The 21814-nt window shown below is 41.3% G+C and overlaps 1 protein-coding gene across 1 annotated transcript in view; it reads right to left on the bottom strand.

The window, feature by feature from the left end:
- LOC120054671 (microtubule-associated protein 1B-like) overlaps nt 1-8527 on the bottom strand; it is a 40424-nt gene extending 31897 nt beyond the window's left edge. Inside the window, exon 1 of the mRNA XM_039002198.1 lies at nt 8368-8527. Coding sequence (XP_038858126.1) covers nt 8368-8524 — 157 coding nt within the window. The 5' untranslated portion in view covers nt 8525-8527. The remainder of the gene's footprint in view (nt 1-8367) is intronic.
- Between the last annotated feature and the right edge of the window lie 13287 nt (nt 8528-21814).

Here is a 21814-nt window from a genome sequence, read left to right as displayed (position 1 = left end):
CAACGGGACATTAAAAACTGTAAAATCTTATGCTTTCACAGAGTCGTGGCTGAACCACAACATTATCAACATATAGCTGGCTGGTAAAACAGCCCTTACACAGCCTGGAGGTATGTTGGGTCATTGTCCTGTTGAAAAACAAATGATAGTCCCACAATGAAGCCCAAAGATAGAAAATATCCTGATAAAATAAATATCCTATAAATCACATTGGCTATGCATGGCCTGTTTTCAAGAAACTTGAAACATTGTATCAACTATTGTATTAACTTGGTCCAGCCAAAGTTGGTGCTAGGAAACATTGAATAAAATATTCTGGCGCTAGTGAGCTCCGTACAGACAAACACAGCCATAGGCTGTTTTGCGCAAGGGATAAGTAGTACTCAGGTACACCTATTTTATGACCTTTCCACCAGATCAGAACATGACATTTTTTTGGCCCCCTTTCATGCCTAGTGGCAATCAGAAAATTGTGTACAGATCCGACATGTGGCCATGCATTATCCTTCAGAAACACGAGGTATGAATGGCATGACAATGGGCCTCAGGAACTCAGTATCTCTGTGCATTCAAATTGCCATCAATAAAACGTAATAGTGTTCGTTGTCCGTAGCTTATGCCTGCTCATACCATAACCCCAACGCCACCATGAGGTACTCTGTTCACAACGTTGACATCAGCAAACCGCTCGCCCACACAACGCCATACACATAGTCTGCGGTTGTGAGACCGGTTGGATGTACCTCCAAATCTCTAAAGCAAAGTTGGAGGCAATTTATGGTCGAAAAATGAACATTAAGTTATCTGGCAACAGCTCTGATGGCCATTCCTGCAGTCAGCATGCCAATTGCACGCTCCCTCAAAACTTGAGACATCTGTGGCATTGTGTTGTGTGACAAAACTGCAGATTTTTGAGTGGCATTTTATTGTCCCCAGCACAATGTGCACCTGTGTAATGATCATGCTGTTTAATCAGCTTCTTGATATGCCACACTTGTCAGGTGGATGGATTATCTTGACCAAGGAGAAATGCTCACTAAAAGGGATATAAACACATTTGTACACAAAATGAGCAAAATAAGCATTTTGAAAGTATGGATTGTTTCTGGGATCTTTTACTTCAGCTCATGAAACATGGGACAAATACTTCACATGTTGCGTTCATATTTTTTGTTCAGTATATATGGCAATGTGTATTATGCAATATTGACATATCTTTGGTTATAGTGCGTAACAGTATCCGGTTCTCTTTATTGTGTCCCTGACTATGGCAACTGTCGGATGCATGGTGCTCATGACAGAAACGTTCTTTCTTGCCTTTAATTGGTATAGTGTGAGTGTTGTCATTCTTCAGCACCGTTGTGGAGTACAACGACTGTGCAGGTGCCTTATTTTGAGGGAGGAAGCTCCCGTCTTGCTTTGTTCATGGTGCCGACTAAGCTTGTTTTATTTGCAAGCAACTTCTTCACCAATGACAGTAAAGTGAAGAAATTGTCCACTGTGACATTTCTCCCCTTGCCAACGTAAAGTTCCACAAGCCTCATCACCACATTCTCCGACACTTGCTCACCTGCTGCCCGATGTGGATCTTTTCCGAAATGGTGCCTTCCCTTCCTTTCTCACCGTTTCATTTGGTGGTGGCGCGGGAACCTGCTCAGTGCGCACCATTTTGGCTTTTTTGCACTTAGGCCTCAGAGGTGTAGAATCAGAAGAATAATCAGAGAGGTCATGATTCATTTAGGTTCAGTTGAGGCAATTACCAGGGTGATTATCAACTGGCCACTGCACCTTCCAACGTCGGGAGAATGAGCGGAGCAGGCCCTACTGTCGGGAGGAAGGGCAACGGGGAAAACCATTCAAATAATGACACGCCCTCCTAAAACTGGTTCTAATTCCAGTTCTGTTTGTGATTTAACAATTCTAACAACGACAGTGTGTTATATAGACTTTTTTAGGAAAAGTCAACGACGGAGGGGATATGACTTTAGAAATGGCAGAAAAATAAAATAAATTCATGAGCTGTCAAAATGACCGCTTTAGCGGGTCTAGTGTTAAGCCAGTGGCACATACAACACAGACACTCAAGAGGGAGTACAATGGACACTGGTGGTAGCAGATGGGAAATGGGGCTGAGGGGTCCTGAGAGGATTCTAGAGTACACAGAGGCAGCTGCTAAGTCTCAGACAAGAGAAGACTTGTCTGGGCTAGACTAGGGCTAGCTTGACCCACCGTTGGGTTGGAGCAAAGAAAACCCCAGCAGGTCAAAATGTCTGTTATCTTTTCTAGGCCGTCCATCAGCACATTACAACAACACATAAGAACCAGCACAGCTGAACCAACTGACAGACCACCTGCACAGCGTTGTTCTTTCAATAGGAAGCCCCTCTTCTATTTGCACTTTGCCAGCAATCACAAGCATGTTGACCATGTAGAAGGGATAGAATATTCAGGGGCTGCATTCATTAAAAAAAATGTACAAATTTACAGTCATCACCAAATACTTTTAATCATGTTATACTCAGAGAATCTTCAACACAAGACCGTTTCTTCAGGCTTGTTCCCCAAACAAAATCATTAACAAAGCGCCTGCCTCTATCACTGACCAGGAAGGGAAGGATATGGTGAGCAGTGTGACACACACACACACACACACACACACACACACACAGAGGAAGTGTTTGTGACATCAGTCACATGGCCTCAACACAGATACTGACGGGCAATTCCACTGTAACAGAATTAAGCTTTAACACAGTTTTCACATTAAAATGTATGCCAAACAAAAAGCATTGATTTCAAAAGTTTAACAACATACAACTCTATGCACGAGGACTACTTTTAACAATTTCCATGGAAAAATGTACAAAACCTAAATTTAGTGGAAGAACTTTGCAGATGCAAACTTTGGTAATGGAATTACGGTAAAATCTGTTTTTAATGCAACCAGGTTTTTCAAAAACTCTTAAATATCTGCTCCAAATTAAGATTCAAAGATGTCTGCAGAAAGAAGGGTATGTCAGCTATGACATGGCACCTTGAGTTTGAAAAAAATCTATTTAGTTATTAAACTACAGTAAGTGAAGTGGATTTACACCTGGTAATGGGATTATGGTAATGGTTCCCTGATCTGTACTACACAGAAATGCATAACTATGGAAATGAATGTCATTCTCCTTTGGACATCTTTACTGTACTGTATTGCATTGTACTATAATCGACTGTGCTGTAGTCACTGTCCTGTACTTTACTAACTGTACAGTACTCTTCTATGCTCAACTCACTGTACTATCAAAACTTGTTAAACATTTGTCCATGATAGGCTCAGATTTGGTCCAGTCCGCTCTCTCTGTGGACGTTAACATCAAGGGCAGGGTGGACTGACCATATTTCAACTACTTTTCAAAGTTCATGGACGTCCGGTGTCGATCGGGACTCAGTGGGTGAGGATGCAAGACAGGAGGCTCATGGGTGTGTCAGTATGAGCTGGGTGATCCGTGCAGTGGCACAGATCAACATAATTAAATGTTCATGTATTGGAGTACAAATTGTCTTTAAAAAGTCACCAGAAGTAACATTCTCAGTCGTTCTACAAAAAAAAGATCTTCCAGGGGGAATTCACCCAGACCCCCGTAGCCGCCTAACTTTTCCATTGCATCAAAACAAAATCCTAGGGGAAACACTGCTAATGACTGAACTTTACACATTCAGTCTCATTATGGGGGTACAAGCTCTCAACAAGATGCAGCCAGAGTCCAGTATTTTCACACTCAGACACACAGCTGCATCGTCCCTAGTACCCTCCCTTGCCCAAGCTGAACCAGATAGAAATGGTAGACAACATTGAATGCCACTACCAACTTACCCAACCTCTGCATTTAAGGACAATGTTCTCCTAGCAACCCAGGGTATTCTGGGTAGTACATCCACACCTCGCCTCTGAACTGCACGGTTGTTGGAGTCTGTCTGGATGGTGATAAGGTAACTCCGAATAGCTAATGCTAAAGGGGTAGTGGAAGAACCAACGTGTACGTCCTGACAACGGAGACTTTATTCTCTGGCACTCTGGTGAAGCTAAGCTGAAGTAAATAGGTTGCATTATTTATGCTCGGCAGCGTAACTGGGCTCTCAGGGCTGCTGGCTTCTTCAAGAGACTTCACCATTCCATCACACTGAACGCTGCCAAGGCACACTGAAGGAGGCATGACAATTACATATTTTCGAGACCAAAACTATTCACTGACATTTGCAGTCAATTCTTGTAAATGGTACACAAGTTGCCAACTTGCATGAATTTATGGGAATCAAGTGATGTTGTGAGCATGGGGAAACTATCCGAAAGAGAACATGCTAAATGTAGCAGCAGAGTCTACAAGCCTATGCAAAGGGCACGGAAATCAAATCAAAGTGATTCCTCATGAAACCCAGACAAAAGAAGACTATCCAATGTCAAACCAACTTTGCCACGGGTCGAACACCGGCCTGCTAATTGGTGAAAGAAGTTGGCTAGCACTAGCTAGCCTAGGCGACTTCAAGACAATACCTGGTTAGGCTGTTTCAAGTTATCTAGAAGGGTGAGTGACTAACAGTGTACAAGTGATGCGCGGGTTGACTCATAACACACAGTCCCCGCGGTTATATCCGCGGGGTGGGCGGGTTTAGGGCCATGAAATATTCAAGTTTCAGTTTCAAGTTTTAATGTCACATGCACAAGTACAGTGAAATGCCTTTCTTGCAAATTCAAAACCCAACAATGCAATAATCAGTAGCAATGTAATCGTAGAAAAAAAAACATGAGAAATAAGACAAACACAATAAGTAAGTAAGCATACTATATACACACAGGTTCAGTTCCAAACCATATTTGCAATGTGCAGGGATACTGGAGTAATGGAGCTAGATACAGTGCATTCAGAAAGTATTCAGACCCCTTCACTTTTTCCATATTTTGTTACGTTACAGCCTTATTCTAAAATTTATTGAATATTTATTTTTAATTCAATCTACACACAATACCCCATAATGACAAAGCAAAAACAAGTTTATAGACATTTCTACAAATGTAGAAAAAATGTTTTGGGGGGGGAATACAACATTTGCATAGGTATTCAGACCCTTTACTCAATACTTTGTTGAAGCACCTTTGGCAGCAATTACAACCTCGAGTCTTTTTGGGTATGATGCTACAAGCACAGCACACCTGTATTCGGGGAGTTTGTACCATTCTTCTCTGCAGATCCTCTCAAGCTCTGTCAGGTTGGATGGGGAGTGTTGCTGCACAGCTCTTTTCAGGTCTCTCCAGAGAAGTTCGATCGGGTTCAAGTCCGGGCTCTGGGTGGGCCACTCAAGGACATTCAGAGACTTGTTCCAAAGCCACTCCTGCGTTGTCTTGGCTGTGTGCTTAGGGTCGTTGTCCTGTTGGAAGGTGAACCGTCGCCCCATTCTTGAGCGCTTCATCAAGGATCTCTGTATTTTGCACCGTTCATCTTTCCCTCAAACCTGGCTAGTCGCCCAGTCCCTGCCGTTGAAAAACATCCCCACAGCATGATGCTGCCACCACCATGCTTCACTGTAGGGATGGTGGCAGGTTTCCTCCAGACATGACGCTTGGCATTCAGGCCAGAGTTCAATCTTGGTTTCATCAGACCAGAGAATCTTGTTTCTCATGGTCAGAGTCTTTAGGTGCCTTTTGGCAGACTCCAAGCGGGCTGTCATGTGCCTTTTACTGAGGAGTGGCTTCTATCTGGCCACTCTACCATAAAAGCCTGATTGGTGAAGTGTTGCAGAGATGGTTGTCTTTCTGTAATGTTCTCCCATCTCCACAGAGGAACTCTAGAGCTCTGTCAGAGTGACCATTGGGTTCTTGGTCTCCTCCCTGACAAAGGCCCTTCTCCCTCGATTGCACCATTTGGCCAGGCAGACAGCTCTAGGAAGAGTCTTGGTAGTTCTAAACTTCTTTCATTTAAGAATGATGGAGGCCACTGTGTTCTTGGGGATCTTCAATGCTGCAGACATTATTTGGTACCCTTCCCCAGATCTGTGCCTCCACACAATCCGGTAATGTAACAAAATGTGTAAAAAGGGAAGCGGTCTGAATACTTTCCAAATGTACTGTATATGTCAACAATCCTTCTACCAAAGGACTATTCTGTGGATTACATTTTGTGAAAATCCCCAAAATCATAATTTTTGGTCTGTATTTGAGGAATCACTCATCACCATTTGATTTGTTACTCATTTTCTAAGTAGCCGGAAGCAATAAAAACCGCATATTCTTCCATTAACTAACGCTATACAGGTGTGACACACAAATCAGGATGTTGACGTTATTTGGAAATATAATTTCCTGCTATTCATTGAAGCGTGAGTGGGAAGAAAAAAAATCAGCTACAAGCAAGTTACAAACAAGCGTTGTGAATGTTACTAGCCTTGGAGTGTTCAAAGCTCACCGCAAACTGTTTCTTTCTACAAAATCGGAACTATTAAGGCAACACCCTGACAGATGCGCAGGGCTGTATGTTAGTAACTAAACTAAAACAAACAGCAAGAAGGCACCCTTACAAAAACCCTTACAAGCTTGGGGAAAAAGCCCACCCATTCCGTGATCTCGTGTGAGACTAGAGGACCCTGAGGTCTTGAGTGGTCTCGAGAGGCCAGACCTTTACAACGATCTCCTGTCTTGACCCTGGAGAAGTCAGTGCACAGGGGAGTCCCTCCCTGGTGAGAAACCACCAGAAGTCCAGCACAGTGGCATCTTGGAACCAGACAGGAGTCTTTAAACACAGTGCATTTTATGGATGCAAGCCAAGATAAACTTTCCTCCAAAACAAGCAGTCTTAAAGGGATGAGGAAGATGCAACGTAGGCTAAATGTAATCTAAAATGTCTCCGCCTGCTCAATGTGTTTACTGCCGTGTTTAGTAAACAAACATACCACACCTTTCTCTGGAGCAATGTCCTTGGAAAGTGAGGCAAAAGCTATTCGGCTCCTTAGATAGAGCGGCGGGTACAAATGTTGAGCCCTTCCATTGGCTTGTTGCCATGGGATGAAAGAGTGATTTGCAGTGTGGCTAGTAATGCAAGTCTGTAAAAGATGAACTCAGCATAAAACAGCTTCCCTCAGCTAATCAGAAGTGGGAAATGACAGCTATTGGATTCCTCAACACTACGAGCCAAGCAAATTTCAATGCACACACAAAATGGAGCCCCTGCCCACTACCAGACAGAGGCAACTCTGCATCATGTCATGTAATTGAAATAAATGTGATTCATGATAGAAGTACACAGTTACCTTAAATCACTCAGAGGCACTTGCAGTCATCAAGAATAATCTTATATGGTGTACAAACAGAGAAGAAAAAACAAAATTCAGTTTAGCTGCCCAAGCTTTATATACTGGTAACAAAATAGCATAGAACATTTTTATGAATATGTTTCAATGACAAGGTCATCAAAGCCAAGAATTAGAACTCTGGTGACCACCTGCACATCATACAGAGTCATTCTAGGTAAGATAACAGAAAATGAAGCATTGTACTTTGGAGGAAGGGTTTTAGACATGTCTGACACTTCAATCCCAGAATGATTACTGCGAAATGGGTGTAAAAAAATACTTTATGTAATGATGAAATGTGTTAAATTTAAATAAATGAATGATAATTTACACAAAATATGTATTCGTAAATATTGACGACAGTATTTAAGATTTAAATGTCAGAACTAATCATTATAGAGCAAGTGCTAAAGCATGCCATTGCATTAAATGGTCTTTTAACTTTAAATTTTGCCTGATAATTTTAAATAGTTTAAACTTCCGTTGCTAACCTAGCGGTCTAGTTTATGGTCTGATTGACAGCTGGTCTATCAGGTAAGATCATCCAAAGCTAGTGATCAACTGGTAAATCAGATTCGAAGTAAAATAATATTGCCCATTTTGTTTTGTGAACTTACACCATCACACCATATTGACCATTTTGTTTTGTTAACTTACACACCATGCAGATGCCCTCTGCTAACCATCTGCCAGGAGATTCAACATCCTTGTTGCTATTGTATCCCTTACTGGCTTCCTCCTCCCTTATCTTTCCATTTGATGTCTACTACAAACGGGGGTTGCATGTGGCATCATCTTTAACGTTGTATTTCGTCGTGGAAAACATTTACATACATTCACGAGACTAGTGGGATATTTCAGTGACAATTGGCTGATGTGTGTGTTGATTTGCAATTAGAACCATTTGTTGACGGAATATACTTGAAACCGCAGTAATACAGTATGCAACGTCACCTGTACTAAAGGCGCTAGCTCGAGCCAAATCGGGAGGTGGAAGCGCAGTCTGGCACTAAATCAATCAACATTGGTCCACATTACCTCTCTTTATCTCTGCAACCACGTAGTCCACAAATCCAGTCCGACTATGTCCACCGACAATGACGAGCAGAGAATACTTGTCGTTACTGAAGCCAGGATGCGAAGTTCGGTTCGCATTTTCCATTGCTTCGATCGCTTCCGTTTGTTGTGTCGCCATGTTGAAAAGTTTGGCAAATGATGTCATACAGAGACGCCCCTACTTTATCTATAGGGCGGAAAATCTGTAGATTGACACTTTACAAGACCAACCGAATCCCTGTGGCCAGGGTTAACGATACATTAAAGAAACCAATGGTGTATATAAACCCTGGACTGCTAATGCGATGTATTGGCCATTGTTGCCGCGTTCAAAACAACTGAGAACTCAAAAATCTCTGACTTCAGACTTATCAGTGCGTTCAAAACATCTATGAAAAAACACTTTCAAGATCAACTGGTTGAAAGATGTTTAATCAATACTGATTCAATATGGTATTTCATTCCAAATAATGTGTTTAATAAGTTGGGAGGTCTTCAATTTTTACTGAAATGTAATTATATTCCTGCTAGGTTTCACCGGCTAGGTTTCACCAACAAGCTTAATGGCCTGGAAAATATGTTTCCTGCACAATTTTTCCCCACATAAAGCTCTTTTGTGGAATAATTCAGACATAACTGTAAGGAATAAGTCATTGTTCTACCCCAGCTGGCATGAGAGGAATATTGACTTTGTTCTTGGTGTTTTCGACAACAAGGGTAATATTCTCACATATGAACAATTTATAACATTGAAAGAGTTTCCAATACCTTTCAGAGAGTTTATTTCTGTGATCAAAGCCATTCCCAGTGGTCTAACTACACTAATGAAAACTCATCTTAGCTTTGGTAATGATCACAAAGTTTATCCAGAACTTAAATTGGAAGGCGTTGGCTTACTTGAGAAATCTTGTTGTAATAAATATATAAGACAAATTCTTCATTCACAAAACCAACTTACACCAAGAGGAACATTTTTCTGGAACATGCTTATTTATTCCTGACATTGTCTGGAAAAATGCATGGTTAAGGCCTTACAAATATTGTATACCAAACAAAGTTAAGGAAGTACACTTTAAAGTTTTACATAAGATATATCCATACAATTCTATGATATCCAAATTTGTGGCTATTGATGATATCTGTGTTTTCTGTGAAAAAGAATGTGAGAATCTGTCTCACTTGTTCTTTGAATGTAAATTTGTGTCAGAATTTTGGGAAAACCTTGCAAAATACTTATTTACCATTATGAACACTACCCATGTTTTTGACATGACAAATATAATATGTTACTATTGCAATGATAACAAGACCATTGAAATTATTGTGAAATGTTTTATTCTTGTTGCCAAATACTTTATACGCAAACAAGAATTCCAAAATTCTATACCAAAATTACACATTTTTTGATTGAATATAACTATTTTATTAAAACATTAACCCTAGTGAATAACAACAAGAATAACATTTTCCTAAATCATTACAATAAGATTTTTTCAGAGTGATTACAATTGCACTAGAATTGTTTATTTTTTCATATTTTTTGTTTGTTTTAGTATTTTCTCGTTAATACCTGCGTTCTGTTTTGTATGATGTAAGAATGTAAATTGTTGATCTGCATTTTGAATTAAAAATAAATAAATAAATTTAAAAAACGACCTCCGACTGTGAAAATCGATATGAACTGTCTTATTTTTTCATTAAAAAAAAAAAACACAATATATACAGTATATTTTATTAAACGGTAACATGCAAAACACAAAAAACATTACACCCAGAGGGATTATACAAATAAATAAGGAAGAGAAAAAATAATAATACAAATCCACATTATATCAAATCAAATACAGACATGTAGCGAATACTTTTTTTGACATTTTGTTTTGTATACGTTTTAATGATTCAAAATAGTTTTCCCAATCAGATACATTTTGATTTGTTTGAAAAATGTTCCTAATAAAATAAAGAGATTTATGACATACTGACGTTCACTTGTGGAAACAGTGTAGTAAAATAATATGTCAAACGTAACTATTTCAATGGTTGTATGCATTTTGTTGCAAAGATATAGTTTTACATCAATCCAGAACACCTCACTATGTAACAATTACAGAATAAGTGTTCGATAGATTCCGTTTCCAGTTCACAAAAACTGCATTCACTGGTAACATTAGGTATATATTTAGAAATCAAGCTATTACACGGGTAGAATCTATGGATAATCATAAAGGAGATCTCCTTTACTTTATTGGTCACCATAAATTTGTGTGGAGTGAGCCAAGCATGGCTCCAGTTTACATCAAACAATGAAGCCCAACAAAAAAGCCCACTATCACGCCCTGACCTGAGATATCTCGATTTTCTTTATATTTTGGTTAGGTCAGGGTGTGACTAGGGTGGGTACGTTAGGGTTTTTTGTATGTCCAGGGTTTTTTGTATGTCTAGTGATTTTGTAGGTCTAGGTGATTTGTATGTCTATGGTGGCCTGATATGGTTCCCAATCAGAGGCAGCTGTTTATCGTTGTCTCTGATTGGGGATCATATTTAGGTAGCCATTTTCCCTTTGGTGTTTGTGGGTTCTTGTTCTATGTTTAGTTGCCTGTCTGCACTACTCATATTAGCTTCACGGTTCGTTTTGTTCGTTTGTTCAGTGTTCGTTCTTATAATAAAGAAGAATGTATGCATATCACGCTGCACCTTGGTCTCCTCCTTACAACGGCTGTGACAGTAGAACCCACCACAAAGGACCAAGCAGCATGTTCAGGAGGAATGGACATGGGAAGAGATTCTGGATGGAGCAGGACCCTGGACACAGGCGGGGGAGTATCGCCTTCCGAAGGAAGAAATAGAGGCAGTGAAAGCGGAACGGCGATATTACGAGGAGAAATACAAACGAGGCAAGCACGAGAGGCAGCCCCAATACTTTTTTTGGGGGGGGGGGTACATGGAGCAGTCGGCGGAGCCAAGGAGCGAACCAGGGCCAGTCAGGGAGTCGGATGAGGAGTTCGACGCAAGATTCCGGAGAGAGGTACTAGCATTGAGAGCGCTGCAGAGCGGGCGTGCTGGGGAGAGTGTGACTGGTCAGACACCGTGTTACGCAGTGATGCGCACGGTGTCTCCAGTTCGCATTCATAGCCCGGTGCCCTCTATTCCAGCTCTTCGCACTTGCCGGGCTCAAGTGAACATCCAGCCAGGATGCAGTGTGCCAGCTTTACGCTCCAGATCTCCAGTGCGCCTCCATAGTCCAGTACGTCCTGTGCCTCCTCTCCGCACTCGCCCTGAGATGCGTGTCATTAGCCCGGTACCACCAGTTCCGGAACCACGCATCAGGCCTCCAGTGCGCTTCCACAGTCCAGTACGGCCTGTGCCTCTTCCCCGCACTCGCCCTGAGGTGCGTGTCTTCAGCCCGGTACCACCAGTTCCGGCACCATGCATCAGGCCTCCAGTGCGCTTCCACAGTCCAGTACAGCCTGTGCCTCTTCCCCGCACTCGCCCTGAGGTGCGTGTCCTCAGAACGGTACCACCAGTTCCGGCACCACGCATCAGGCCTCCAGTGCGCTTCCACAGTCCAGTGCGGCCTGTGCCTCCTCTCCGCACTTGCCCTGAGGTGCGTGTCCTCAGTCCGGTACCACCAGTTCCGGAACCACGCATCAGTCTTCCAGTGCGCTTCCACAATCCAGAGCTTCCGGCGACAGTCCCCAGTCCAGAGCTTCCGGCGACAGTCCCCAGTCCAGAGCTTCCGGCGACAGTCCCAAGTCCGGAACCTCCAATAACGGCCACAGTCCGAAACCTCCAATGACGGGCCACAGTCCGGAACCTCCAACGACGGGCCACAGTCCGGAACCTCCAACGGCGGCGATCCCCAGTCCGGAGCCTCCGGCGGCGATCCCCAGTCCGGAGCCTCTGGCGACGGTCCCCAGTCCGGGGTCTCCGGCGAAGGTTCCCAGTCCGGGGTCTCCGGCGATGATCCGCAGTCCAGAGTCTCCGGCGATGATCCACTGTCCGGTTCTACAAAGGCGGAGGGATCAGCGTAAAGAGGGGGGGCTGCGTCCAGAACCGGAGCCGCCACCGAGGGTAGATGCCCACCTCCCCTATAGGTTCAGGTTTGCGGCCGGGAGTCCACACCTTTGGGGGGGGGGGGGGGGGTACTATCACGCCCTGACCTGAGATATCTCGATTTTCTTTATATTTTGGTTAGGTCAGGGTGTGACTAGGGTGGGTACGTTAGGGTTTTTTGTATGTCCAGGGTTTTGTAGGTCTAGGTGATTTGTATGTCTATGGTGGCCTGATATGGTTCCCAATCAGAGGCAGCTGTTTATCGTTGTCTCTGATTGGGGATCATATTTAGGTAGCCATTTCCCTTTTGGTGTTTGTGGGTTCTTGTTCTATGTTTAGTTGCCTGTATGCACTACTCATATTAGCTTCACTGTTCGTTTTGTTATTTTGTTCGTTTGTTCAGTGTTCATTCTTAAATAAAGAAGAATGTACGCATACCACGCTGCACCTTGGTCTCCTCCTTACAACGGCCGTGACAATATTCCTTAATAAACGATTGTTGAATTTATTATCTAGTAAACCTATGTCACGCCCTGACCATAGATTGCTTTGTATGTTTCTATGTTTGTTTGGTCAGGGTGTGATGTGGGTGGGCATTCTATGTTGTATGTCTAGGTTGTCTTTTTCTATGTGTTTGGCCTAGTATGGTTCTCAATCAGAGGCAGGTGTCAGTCATTGTCTCTGATTGGGAGCCATATTTAGGTATCCTGGTTTTCATTGTGTTTGATGGGTGATTATTTTCTGTTGTGTGTCTGCACCATACAGAACTGTTTCGTTTTCGTTTCTGTCTTTCACGTTGTTATTTTGTATTTTCAGTGTTCAGTTGATTCATTACATATTGACATGGACACATACCACGCTGCGCATTGGTCCTCCTCTTCTCATTCCAACGACGAGCGTTACAACCTATGCCATTCACCTGGATATCGCTTACAATAGGAGATGTTCCAAAATATGCATTATTCTAAAGTAAAGATTTTATCCCACTAGGTATAGCTTTTATAACAGTGTCATTTTCCTACCTTGAAACCTCACAGTTGTATCTTTCCATAAATTCTCTCTGCGTAAATAGATTCCCACTAATACTAATTGGCTGACAATGACAATGTTTTTTGAGAACCAGTTACGGTAAAATAGCATCTTGTTTCTATGTAATATCGACCCATTATTCCATATAAAACATTTATGAGATGAAAAGTTGTGTTTATACAGCAAAGCCCAGGACATTAAAGCCTGCTTGTGAAAAGCTGCCAATTTCACAAGAAGTTTAGGGACATTGTAGTAAAAATTAAGCCCCGAGCTTCTGAAAAACAAAATGAGATATAATATTCTAGAAACTATGAGGATTTTGTAAGTACCTTTTAACCCAGTTGACGTTTGATATCTGATTAAAGAGAGTGAAGTCTAAGACATTTAGACCGCCATCACATGGTGATAACATCTATTTTTTTCTTATGTGGCTTGTTTTTCCGTATGAAGTTGTGCAATAGTCTATCTAAGGTACAGCAAGTGGATTTGGGAAAGTCAATAGATTAAAAAAGATAGGATGCACGAGATAGCCCCTCAGCTTTTGATAAGAGCACTCTACCATTTGATAGATTCAGTTACAGGATTCAAACTAAGATCATTCACCGCCTTAAGGTTTTTGGTGATCTTTACACCGAGGTATGTTACAGTACCTTTTTCAGAGATGCTGATTGACAGCTCCTTTCAGAACAAACAACTCACATTTGGAAAGATTTAATGACAAATCTGAGATTTTGGAGAACTGCTTCACAATATCTAATGCTAATCTAGCTTGTGACACATTTTTTTTTTTAAGTATTGAAAAAAATATATTGATCTCTCTGGCCTGGAATGTAATGCCTTCAAATTGACTTTGATAAACTAATGAGCATAAGATTTGAGATACTAACAAAAATAAAAAAGGTGAGATTGGACAACCTTGTCATATTCCTTTGTAAATGTTAAATCTTGAGAATGTTCCATGAAAGAGTTTGATACAGCTATTGCCACCATTATACAGAGCTCTTATAGAATCAACAAAAAAATGACCAAACTTCAAATGCTTAAGACAATCAAAGATAAAATTGTGACTTACGGTATCAAATGCTTTCTGAAAATCCAAAAATAAGATAACAGGGAAGTCATCCAATAGACCAGCCTCAGATTATTAGATATATGGCAGCCTTTCATAAACCCTGATTGACATTCATCAATCAGATCATTCAAGCATGATTTTAACTTTTCACAAAGATTGAGGCTATAATTTTGTAGTCGTTATTTAGCAGTGTGATTGGACGCCAATTATCAATATTTAAGAGATCCTTGTGTGGTTTAGGTATAAGGAGTAAAGATTCTCATAAAACTTAGTGGTAACGTCTGATAACTCTCTATCCTCAGATGTTAGTGTGCTGAGTTCCCCACTCCTCTTTTCCAAATTAAAAAAGTATCTACTGTTCTTTTCACCTTTTTCAAGCCATTGTTTTCTGGATCTTATGAAGGCTCCTCTAGCCTTTTCCTCATAAAATGTATCAAGTTGATTCCGTAAATCATTCAAATTAGCTTTCTCATTAAGATCAAGATGCTCAATCTCTGCGATATCAACAATTGTCCTAGAGAGCTCAGCTACCACACATCTCCTTCTTAAAGCAAGCCGTTTCCCATAAGTAATACAGGCTGAGCGGAGTTTAAATTTCAGCAGTTCCCAATATTTCCCATATTCTGCATTAGAGGTAGCTAAATTCCAGTAAACAGAAATTAGATTCTTAATCACATTTTTAAATCATCATGCAATAACAATGAGTTATTTAATTTCCAATAACCACCAGAATATTTCTTATCATCATTACTGCACATTCTTACAGTCAGCCAAATGACGTTATGATCCGTTGGGACTGCAAGCAGTATTTTTACCTCTACAGTCTTGGGTTCAAGACTAGAGGTTGTCACCCACAAGTAAATTCTTTAAAAAATATTTGGTTTGTTTTTTCTCCCTTTTTCTCCCCAATTTCGTGGTATCCAATTGGTAGTTACAGTCTAGTCTCATCGCTGCAACTCCAGTATGGACTCGGGAGAGTTGAAGGTTGAGAGCCGTGCGTCCTCCGAAACAGAAACCAACCAAGCCGCACTGCTTCTTGACACAGTGCCCACTTAACCCTGAAGCCAGCTGCACCAATGTGTTGGAGGAAACACCGTACAGCTGGCGACCGTGTCAGCGTGCACTGCGCCCGGCCCACCACAGGAGTCACTAGTGCGCGATGGGACAAGGACATCTCTGCCGGCCAAACCCTCCCCTAACCCAGACGACGCTGGGACAATTGTATGCTGCCCCATGGGTCTCCCGGGCGCAGCCGGCTGCGACAGATCCTGGACCACAAGTAAATTCTTTATTTTGGTGAACGATCTCTATTACTCCATGTGTACTGTTTCTCTCCAGGGTTTTTAATTCTCCATATGTCAATTAAGTCCATATGCCAATTTGTTCACACCAATGTTAGGCCTATGGGGCAATCTATCAGTCTCATTATAATAAACCATATTAAAATCCCCACCAACTATAATCTGACTGGATGGATATTTTCTCATAAGACTTTTAAGAATTTCTTTAACTTCCTCTAGAAGTAAGTCAGTTGGAGGACTAGAACAGTATCCATATAAATTACACACCACAAATAATCTGTCCATGTGGTTGATGACCGCCACTAGCCAATGTCCATTGGTGTCCATTTGAGTAAACAAAAATGTCCCGTTGAAATTGTGTGCTAAAATTGCAACCCCAGCTGAATGATTAGTCCCGTGGGCCAATTGAACGGTGTTTCCAGAAAGTCGTGGGAGCTGGTCGTCAGTACCAACACAGAGCAGGTAGCGCTGAGGAGGAGGAGCTGGCTGCCGATTATGGTGCTGAAATGCACTCAACCTGATTGGAAGTTGATAGCAAAGAGATGCGGGCGGTGCAGGCGCAGCAGTAGGTCTAGACGTCTAGGCTCGTATTCTGGCTGGCAGACCACCTGGAACAACTTTTCATTGACATCATCTGTTGCTATAATCATAACACTGAAATGATGGAAGGATTTGACAGGTGACATTTGGAGTCAAATGTGTTCAAATTGCCTATACATTTGATTTATTCGGATCCCCATTAGCCGACGCCAATGATGACAGCTAGTCTTACTGGGGTCCGACACATAACCAAAAAAACAGTTTACATGTTAATGTTTTGAAATGTGTGTAAATTGTAACGTGTGTGTGCGCATCTATCAGTTCCACATGTCAGTACATACACACAACAAGTAGTTCACATGGGAGAGACGTGCAATGGTGTTGCTTTATGTTTGTATACATGTGCTTTTGCTATTTTTAAAAAGGGGAACATAACTCATTCAACTCAAACTCTGGCATTTTGTCTGGAAAACTGACATTTCCAACAAATTCTTCCCTCTGGGGAATTAATAGAGTTTTAGAGTTGAAGCCCCAAAATGATTGAGGAGGCGTCAATGTGAAAATCAAAATAGCAAAGTTTGAGTTGTTGGCTGGCTTTTTTTCTGTTCACATGAAATGCCCATGCTACACCAAATAAGCTGTTAATAACCTGAACATCAAGGCAAAGGTTGGCTACTTTGAAGAATCGCAAATATAAAATATGTTTTGATTTGTTTAACACTTTTTTGGTTACTACATGATTCCATATGTGTTATTTCATAATTTTGAGGTATTCACTATTATTCTACAATGTAGAAAATACTAAAATAAAGAAAAAAAACTTTTGACTGGTACTGTATATTGGCAGCTATTGTGTATCCTAGACAAATCCATAGAAATCGTATACAGCGTTTCTGCAAAGAACTCTTTACATAGACAATTTTATCTTAACTATAGTATTCAAATTCCCAATAGAGATACTAAATCAATGCTATTTTGAGGGTCTAAGTGTGTCATTTGATCTTTTGACCATCTAAGCCAAACCACATCTGCTTCCCATCTCCTCATCCTTGACCTAAGAGTCGTTCCGGATATAACACTGGGGGCCAATTGGAACACTGCGTCATCCACACAGATCATAGACTTATTAAAAGTTCAATTTCGTGGTGACTGGGGAGTGTGTGTGTCATTTAAGATTCAAATAATGATTTAAACCACATTTTCTGCATTTAGGCTGCACATATACTTGACACATCTGAAAAATTGCATACTTTTGCAAATATTACAGTGTTTTATAAAGTGTAAAAATGTAGTCCCTACTCGCTCACACATTTCTGAGAAACATAGTTTAATTAATTGGCATAATATTGACACTATAGTTCTTATGTCCTGAAGAAAACTATGTGGTGAATCTCGGGGATAAATGTGAGGAGATGAGTAAACCCTGCTGGGTGGTTTGAGAGACCCAATTGCCTACAGTCAGATATTATATTGTTTATCATGTCTGCTATCCTTTTAAACAATTACTATTCAATTGCATCTAAATTAAACATGCATAACAAAATGCCAAGGCATGTGATTTGGTCGTATTCCTTTTCTCTTGACAAAAAAAGCAAGTGACAAGTCTGAAATAATTGAACGCAAACTTCCTTATCAGTAAGCATCAGACATCCGTGAAGCATGACCATTGGTCAACAATGCATTCCAGATGTTCTGAAACAGAGAAAACAGCACCCAGATTGTCCGAATATATACTGAACAAAAATATAAAACGCAGGCTGGAGGTAGCCAATCAAATCAAAGTTTATTTGTCACGTGCGCCAAATACAAACAAGTGTAGACCTTACAGTGAAATGCTTACTTGCAGGCTCTAACCAACAGTGCAAAAAAAGGTATTAGGTGAACAATAAATAAGTAAAGAAATAAAAACAGTCTCACACAGATTGAAGATAGACATGTAGGTAAGAACACACACAGCAAACAGTCTCACCAGAGAGTCCTTGGGCGGTGGCACTGGAGGAAAGAAGGAAAAGGGGTGATTGTTTGGTTCCTCTTGTCGGCCACTTGGCTTCTTCTTATCCCCATGCTCCTTGCCAAAGTCATAGCTGCTTTTGCCATAGTCTTTCCCTAAATCTCACACACACACAAAACTTACAACAAGTATCAGAATTGTCACATGCCATAGTGACAAGTCTTGAATAATTGAATGCAAACTTCCTTATCAGTAAACATCAGACCTCTGTAAAGCATGACCATTGGTCAACAATGCATTCCAGATGTCCTGAAACAGAGGGAACAGCACCCAGACTCACTGGAGCAAACTTAGGTGGCTGAGGTGAGGACAGCTCCTCTAGTCCCTCTTGTTGAGGTGTCCTCCAATCTCTTTCCTCTTGCAATCAGCGATGTTGTTACTAGTGGACCTGAACCCATCAACCGCCTAGGGACAAGAGAATTGCCTTATTGGGCGGACCCACGCACTGCTTCATCCATATACTGGATTGACTGCCATGTTTGTGGTAATTTAAACGTTGATACTATAAAATGATGACCCTACAAGTAACACTTATTCCATCTGTCATACAAGGCCAAAAATGAATGATCAAGGGAAGTGTTAACCCTTGTTGCACTTTGGCATCAACTCTTCCTCTGTGGCCTCCCAGTTCATCTGGAGATAGCAGGCTGCTCAGCTCCAGCTCTTCCTCATTCCCGTAGCCTTCAAACTTCACCCGGCAGCGTTCGTCTCTCAACCACACCAGCACCGCTGGGTAGACCAGGCCATCCTCGGAGCACACCGCATGACACCGGTAGCCCAGCCCCCACACCTGGTACACATAGGTGTTTTTATTACTACAACTGGTAGTAATAAAAGCAAGCTTGAGAAAAGGAACCGAAAGAAGTCAAGTTAACAGTGCTATCATGAATCTTTTACCATGGGTTTCTTTATTAGTCACACACCGTTGCAAAACGTTTTACAAGAACGTAGTGTTCTCCTGATGAAGTTATAAAAAGGCCAAATTCATGCTTTTTGGTTTTGGTTGAATCTCATGATTTGGAAGGGGACATCAGCTGATCACATGCCACAATCTCAGTCTTCTGTATAGCCTAACTCAGGGACGGCCAACTTTGATGGGAGTGGGGACCACAAAAAATCTGAACGCAGTGGCTCGCAGGTCTGTGTACCCACATCCATACCCACACATGCAGTCAGAACCGGCTCTAGCCTTTCAGGGCCCTAAGCAAAAGTTTGTTGAGATTCGGGGAGTTTTGATTCTCTCAGTTTTGGTGGGTTGTCTCCAAGCTTCTCTTTCGCCATCTTTTTCATCATTACATCTCTAAAGGATGAAAGAAATACAAAAGGAGTTCAGTGTTTCTCCTAGGATTTTTTTCAATAGCGTTGGCAAAGGTAGCGGGGGGGGGGGGTTTTGGGGGGGGGGGGGGGGGGTGGACAACAGAGAAGGTCACTTCTGGTGACTTTTTAAACGGACATTCTACTCCAAAATAAATTCAAATTAACACCATCACTGAAGTACAATTTTCCCTTTAAATCCATTATAACCTTTAGCTCAACTGATGCAGTATAGTGGCTTTAGGCTGAAGCATGGGGTTGCTCATCTGCATTTACCATTGAAAAACCCAAAGACTTTGAATGCATCAAATTCTACTTGCTACAAATATACGTTGTAACTTGTCACTATGACCGGAAAAAAACACGTCTCTGCTAAGGCCGTTACAGTAACCGTATTACTCTCCAGACCCAGTAAAATTCCATGTGACCATTGAGTCACGGTAATCTTCTCTTATGCACTCTGGACATGCGTTGGTAGTACCCAACTCACTAACAACCATTAGGTTGCTAAATGGCCTGGTACTCAGGGCTCTATTGTCCCTCTAACCACTCTGACATCAATGCAAATGGGATCAAAAATCTAACATTTATCATCAAAACCATATTGTGCTTTTAAAACTCACCCCGCTGTGATTAGTGAAAGAAGATCAACAACATGGTTGTTGTGGATGTTGTTTGAAAGCCTAACTTAACTAGAAATGGACAGCGCTTTCTAAGGTGATGATTAATTCAAACACCTATACGTATATTGGAGCTTATGCCTGCACATAGGCCTATAGACGAGCCCAAGCCCGAAAAATAAAAATAAAAAATGGTGCTGTTATACATTACATAACCTATCGCATATTACACACGCCAGAAAAACAAAAAAAATGATTTAAGATGTCTTTTGCACATATTTGGTCTAGCCTACACACAAAAAAACATGTAAATCGCCTTTGAGTGTGGACTGTATTATTACACATACTGGATGGACTGGTTACATTATGCTAAACTCCAAACTTCCTATCCATGAGTCTGGGTAAGAACATATAGGCCTAGGCAATGCTGTAAGTTAATTGATTGTGCAGGGAGGCTTCCAGAGTTACTATAATTGTAGTGAGTTTGGATGGAATATCACCTGTCGCGCAGCGAGATGCAGCATGCTCCTCAAACAGTGGTTGATGTGTGGAGTGAAATAACCAGAGTAGCCTACCAGGCATGATTGAAAAACAAACTGGCCAGAAAGCAGCTATTTGAGTGCCCTAAGGATGACATGTCTTTTTCCCCCCCTGCCCATTTGATAAATGGGCCATTCTAAATATAAACTAATTTCACATATTAGTAAAGACAAGATTAAATTGAGAATAGTCTGATGGGTGATAATATGATCACTTGATGAGAGGACAGAGTGTGAAGCCTGTGACAAGGAACTTTTTTTGCGACCTTCTCAAATCATCAATAGCCTATAGTCACATCATTCAGCCCATATATGTTTTGATTCTAAGACATTCTAAAAAGGTTTGTATCATTCACAACTAAAGTTGCCAAATAACTCTAAATCTAGCATACAGGACTGGTTTCAGATGATCACTTTAACGCTCAACATAGCCACTTCATATGCGCCCACGCTCCGGAAGGGGAAACATATTCTATTTTACTCAGCTAAGTTGAAATATATTCTTCTTACTATAAAATCATATATGATGGGTCATGGAACTTAAGCATATATTGTCTGCTAAATGAACAAGCCTACAGCCGATAGGATAGCGCATAGCCAGATGACATACAGTAGACCAACTCATATTCTGTCCTTCTGAAAAACACTTTCGTCATATCATAATGTGTCTTTAGACATGCCTAAAATAAATGGATTTAGACTTTAATTTTTTTTTAATGTAAATGTTCCAAAGGTGTGCGTCAGAGGCTTGTATGCGTGGGGAGGCCTGAGATGCTAAACGTGTTTATGTTAAATAACTGTTAATTACCGTGAGACCGGCACCCTTTTGCGTGACAATAATAGGCCGACAAAATTGAATGACCGCCACAGCCCTAGTCTCGGCAAGCTGCCAAATCAATATAGGCTAAACACTTGAGATAATTTAGAAGTCGTTATTTGATCATTGTTCT

The sequence above is a fragment of the Salvelinus namaycush genome, chromosome 10 (assembly GCF_016432855.1).
Source record: "Salvelinus namaycush isolate Seneca chromosome 10, SaNama_1.0, whole genome shotgun sequence".
NCBI lineage: Eukaryota > Metazoa > Chordata > Actinopteri > Salmoniformes > Salmonidae > Salvelinus > Salvelinus namaycush.
The sequence above is the reverse complement of the archived record's forward strand: the minus strand, read 5'-3'. Positions and strand labels throughout refer to the sequence as shown.